The sequence below is a fragment of the Etheostoma spectabile genome, chromosome 19 (assembly GCF_008692095.1).
Source record: "Etheostoma spectabile isolate EspeVRDwgs_2016 chromosome 19, UIUC_Espe_1.0, whole genome shotgun sequence".
Classification (NCBI taxonomy): domain Eukaryota; kingdom Metazoa; phylum Chordata; class Actinopteri; order Perciformes; family Percidae; genus Etheostoma; species Etheostoma spectabile.
This window is the reverse complement of record NC_045751.1, coordinates 18850371-18856189: the sequence shown is the minus strand read 5'-3', so window position 1 is coordinate 18856189 and position 5819 is coordinate 18850371. Positions and strand designations below refer to the sequence as shown.

Sequence of the window (5819 nt, the reverse complement as noted above, 5' to 3'; positions counted from 1 at the left end):
GTAATCATTAATTTTACCTGAAGAATGTTGTATGGAATCATCCATGTTATTTTTGGACAATATGGTTGAAAGAAATCCATATTTCTGACATAAAACACTTTGAAACGGGTCAATTTGACCCGAGGACAACAGAAGGGTTAAATACCTTGTTTCATCAATTCAATTATCAATTACAATCAACTACAATAAAAGTCAGATTGGAATACACAATCACGTCTGAGAGCAAAAACAAACGAAATACACATCACATAAAATATATATATATATACACATAAAGAACCTACATTAAACAAAAACACACTAAAGAATTCACATTGCTGATCAGATAATATTCAAATAATAAGTAAATGTGGAAAAGTAAGTAAATTAGGGATGAAAACGAAATGATATTGTAAAAATATACAATTATAACAAGATACACAAACATACATACACACATACACAACCACACTATAAACGTGTTCATTTCACAACAATATGAAATAACAAAAAAAATAACTAATGTAGTGTTAAGGAAGCTCATCAAATACATTCTTATAACAGTCTATAAATGTTTAGCTTTTTTTTCTTAATCAAATGATCACATGAAGTTTAAGAAGCAACTTAAATTCCATTAAAAAATATATATATATTTTTGTTTGTGGAGGAAAAATGTCCCTAGTAAAGTAAAAAAGGTATCCACATAAATTAGAGATGTATCTTTCCTATTGTCAAAATAACATATTTCATCCTTTAAAGTAAAAAGTATGAATGACCCTGGGGGTGGGGGGGTGGGGGGGGGGATGAAAAGTGAAATAATCTAAATCAGACCAAAATTTCATAATAGCTCCACATTGAAAGAAAAAAATGGAAACAAGTTTCCATCAGTGCGTCCACAAAAAGAACAGGAGCTATTAACATCCATATATTTAGATATTACAGAATTCATTAACTAGATTGTGTCAAATGTATTTATTTATTTATATTTATGAATTGATTTTACTTAGTTAGAAATACAAAATGTATGTTTCCATTTTACATCTTCCAAATGTGAATACCACTAAGACTTTCCTCTTGGAATCATTTTGTTTTAAATTGTAAAGTATAAATGTGCTCGTAACTAATCATGGATCTATGCATGCGCACTCGGTTCTTGAACGCAGCCTATAATGGATGATTTAAGGGAACATCAAAGGTACTGTCCGTGTACCACTAGAGGGAGCACGCGGACCACCAGTGGTACTTGTACCAGAGTTTGAGAACCAATGGGAGCCGTAGCTACTACGTCATCATGGTGTTTTGGTCTGGCTTGGCTGAAATCCCCTTCCACATGCATGTCCTGAGGGGTTAGGGTCATGGAAAAACCCTATCCCTAAAAAAAGAGATTCAGCCTGAATCTCATTTCTTTCCCGAATTTGTACTTGAAAGCAGCATGGCACTGGGGAGTAGCCTACAAAGAAAACAAGTTGGAAAGACCGGTGGATTGTTATCTTCCTGAGCAGCAGCACCGTTATAAATCAGCTCTTGCTTAGAATACTCTACATTCGGTGTAGATTGTCTGTAGACGGAGAAAAAACATCTGGGCCTATATATTTCTTAAAATTAAAAACGAGTCTGGTAATAATAATCAATTCGGCCACTTTTCCCTTTTTAATCCATGTAGTTACCTGCCACTAAAAGGAATGCAAGTAAGTTAGTTTTATGAGAAATAGTGACAGTAACTATAGTAACGGTCACTATTTCTCGTAGTGAAACACTTCATTTTATAGCAGGGCTTGGTTTCTTATTATTATGGGGGGGGGGGGGGGGGGGGCTACCAAAATCAATCTTCAGGCCGAAATCAAATCGTCGGCAGATCACCCCTAGACTGTTAATATGGATTAATATTAATAAACAGTCTAGGGGTTTACCCTGTCTGGGTATATGCTGCAGGGTCTGGGCATGGGTCTATGGCATGGATGTATTTAAAGTCAGGAGGAATTTGAAACCATGCAGAGAGCGACTTCCTTTCTGTTTTAAGTTGCATCAGCAGGGACTTTTCGTGGCTCTAATGCTACGTTCAGGCGCTCATGTCAAATTGTATGTTAGAGAACAGCAATCAATTTGATAAGAGAACTAAACAAATAAACATTGGTAGGCCTACAAATCAATAAAAATAAGTTACAAGAACGTAAGAGAATGAAATAGGCCTATTACGATTTTCCCAGGAGCAGTCTGAACCTCAAGTACGTTCATCTTAGAATGATACAAAAACAGAGAAATCAGCAAATAATCATATTTCAGGAGCATGAAACGGAATGAAATGTTGCCAGTTAGCTTGATAAAAGACGATTCATTCGTAAGCAACATTGTAGTTGATGAATTAACTGCTAATCAGCTAAAAAATTAATAGTTTCAGCACTAATGGAACCAATGTCATGGCATTTGGCATTCAATTTTTTTCAGTTATTCTTCATCAAAAATATGTGTGGATTCAGAGTGGTCCACTGACCTTGTATTTGTGTGTTAATAGCAAATTGCGTTGCTGGACTGACAAATTGCTACTAACATTCGTATCCCCCCCCACACACACACACACACACACACACGCGCACACACGCACACACGTGTTGAACAGAATGTCCATGGATGTTCACCTCATGTAAACAAAATGAAATGAAAATCCCACAGAGCCTACAGAGATTCCCCTTCACCACAGCTCAACCTCATCCACATTTCGCAACCATTGTTTTTTTCCCCGGATTTGTACTTGAAAGCAGCATTGCGCTGGGTCTTCTAGGAGTGACGAAACTCCAGAGTAGAAAGAAAACAAGTTGGAAAGACCGGTCGATCCTATTGTTATCTTTCTGAGCAGCAGCACCGTTACTAAGTCAGCTCGTGCTTAGAATACTCTACATTGGATCTATCTTTTCTGTATCCGGGTCTAGATATTTCTTTAAATTAAAATCGTCAACGTTCAGGTAAGTCACATACACAAATAAACGTATTTAACTTTACTTTTGCCTTGACTGCTGAACCGCCTCACTGGACTCCTTTTCTTCTTTCCCAACAGCCTTTCATCACTGAAAGTCAATAGATTAATCTAGCTCTTTCATCAGGAGCTTTTATTTGATTTTTTTCTTCATGATGAATGTGTCCCAGACAATGGAGACAGAGGAGGACCTCCTGACTCGTCTCCACATCAAACTGTACCACCCTCAGCAGAGCTGTAAGGGCTTTTTCGGGCTGCTTCCTCTGGGGAACAACAGCAAACACTCCGCGGACGAGCCTCTCAGGCTGGGACGCGACCCCCAGGCCTGCACCTTCTCCCTGCTCGACAGCCGGGTGTCCCGCAAGCAGCTGGCCCTCCACGCCTACCGCACAGCCCAGAGCCCGGACCTGCTGTTCACCGTCCAGAACCTGAGCCAGAGGGGACGGCTGTCAGTGAACAGCTCGGCGCTGGGCTACCTGGAAAGGATGGATCTCCCGGACAAGGCCCTGATCCAGTTCGGAGAGTATGAGATCCTGATCTGCCGTGAGTCTGGCGAGGCCAAGGGGAGCTTCGAGGTGGACTTCGAGGTGCTGGCAGTGCCTCCGTCCAGAGAGACATGCATGTGGGTGCCTAGTATGACCCCTGTCATGGAAACAGGCTCAAGTGGGATGAACAGTCCTAGTCTTCCAGGTGATCTCAGAGTAGGCCTCCTTGGCCCCCTTGAGACCGATGAGACTCTCATGTATAATTCCTGATGGGACTTTGTTATTGACTTGTATTTGATGAACTACAAAGGACAGTGTAGGTGTTACATTAGAGTTAAAGCGGACTAGTTCTGGATCCATCCTTGTAATGTGAAATCATAGTATTATTATTTATGTATTATTTTGCATTATGCTACTCTATTACTCCATGTAAGTTACAAAGCTGTGATCTTATTATAATAACAGCTACTTATAAAATAATTTTGTATCTACATTTTCATCTTGAGCACATTAAAGTGTCTTTTTTTTGTTTAATACCGTTTCTTCAGCCATTTTATCATCTTCATCTTCAGAAACAGGTTTGTCCATATTTGCTTGAGATAAAATCACTTCATCTTTCAGTGTGAGCTCAGTGTACCGTGGTAGACAAAACAACAGAAATATAAAATGTACACAATGTGTACGCCTCTCTTGGCATCAAATTCTTGGAAAGTTGTGCACTTTCTGTTTCACTCTGTGGTGGAAGATGGAAGTATTCTACTTACCGCAAGTAGGCTTTAAACTACAATTACTTACGTTTTTTAAGTACAGTTTTGACAGGCTTTATGCTATTTGTATGGCACTTTCTACTTCTACTCCACTACTTTTCGGAGGGAAATATTGTATGTTTAACTCCACTACATTTACTTAACAGTTAAAGTTACTAGTTACTTTGCAGATATGGATCAATAATACAAAAATATGAATCTTAAGTATAAAACATATATATAAACTAATCAATTATTATTGTTTTTTTGCATTACGCTACCCAGCAGTATACAAAGTAATCAAATAAAGAGTCTGAAAATGGGCCAATCTGCATTAGGAGTACTTTTTGTATGTATATTTTGATGCTAGTATTTTTGTACTTCAGAGTTTGAATGCAGGACTTTTACTAAAGTATGTTAACACTGTAGTATTGCTACTTTTACTTAAGTGAAAGATGTGAATACTTCTTCTACCAGTGATTACGAGTTAAAGTTCTACATCCAAAACTTCACTTATGAACAGGACCATCAGAAAAATACATTTCTAATGCATGTGCCCTGTTATATTAGTGTATAATATATAAGATGGGATTGTTATAAAAACAATAGGTTAATCACCTGGCAGAGTGCGCGCCCATATATAGTCATCCTCCCCCCTCCCCTTTCATGTCCTCAGCTGTCCTCTATAAAATGCCCGAGGACTAATCTTTAATAAAAATAAATGAAATTAAAATGGGCAATGTTTCTATCTGAAATGGAATAAAGTTACATAAAAATGGAAACATTGTACTTAAAAAAATAACTTTCCACCACTAATATCAGAGCAGGTGTGGAGACATACTGATTTTCTACTCAGGATGACATGATCAGACAAAAAAAAAAAACTAGTCCAAAGTTGCTGGTGCTATGAAGATAGAACACTATTGTTTTAAATAAATCTAAGACCAACGTCCAGTTGGTTTGGTGAATCCTAATCTTATTATATTGAATATACAAGCAGGAAATGCAATGTGAAATCTTGATCTAGTCATTAAAGTGGAAGTGCAGTCTTATTGCAGTTGTTAACTGGCTTCAGGAAGTACCAAAGTCATAAAAGTTTGCAACAGCGTGATCTTTGTGATGCAGACGGCACCACCTCCGGTCATCAACACTGTGATGACACCCTAAACAACACCCATGATTACCGTAACCAGAGTCAGACAAGAAGGGAGGGAACTTAAAGAAAGGCCCGGTTAAACTCCGTGACTTCAGTGAGCAAACAAAACTTCCAAAAGGGGAACGGAGAACATGACACTTCTCACTCTTTGGCAGATCTGGGGAGGAGTTCCTTTCAATTTTATCACCTCAAAAAACAGAATGGTGTTAGCCACTGCAGAACAAGCATGTCTATTTTAAGTCATAAAAGGACATTGTCAAATGTTATTAATCAAGTGGCCGCTTGTGTGATACAAGCACACTGTACTGCCATTTAAGGACATTCACTGTTTTTGTAGACATAACAGCTGATTTTGAGTAAAAACTGTATTTTGTAGTACCACATTGTCTCTCTTTGGTAAATCCTCTTAGGGTTAGCTCATGCACAGCTATAGAAGTGGTCACGGGTTTGACTCCACCCTGTGGCTCTTTGCTGCATGTCAT

The 5819-nt window shown here is 38.3% G+C and overlaps 1 protein-coding gene across 1 annotated transcript; it reads left to right on the top strand.

Moving 5' to 3' along the window:
* Positions 1–2724: 2724 nt before the first annotated feature.
* On the top strand, positions 2725–3971 carry LOC116706906 (TRAF-interacting protein with FHA domain-containing protein A). The gene is made up of 2 exons (XM_032543932.1): positions 2725–2939; positions 3032–3971. Exon 2 carries the CDS (start codon positions 3103–3105, stop codon positions 3703–3705), a length of 603 nt encoding a protein of 200 aa, XP_032399823.1. The 5' UTR covers positions 2725–2939; positions 3032–3102; the 3' UTR covers positions 3706–3971.
* Positions 3972–5819: the final 1848 nt, after the last annotated feature.

Bases quoted from the DNA above. Each gene is read 5' to 3' on its own strand.
- LOC116706906 (XM_032543932.1), top strand. From the start codon at position 3,103: ATGATGAATGTGTCCCAGACAATGGAGACAGAGGAGGACCTCCTGACT.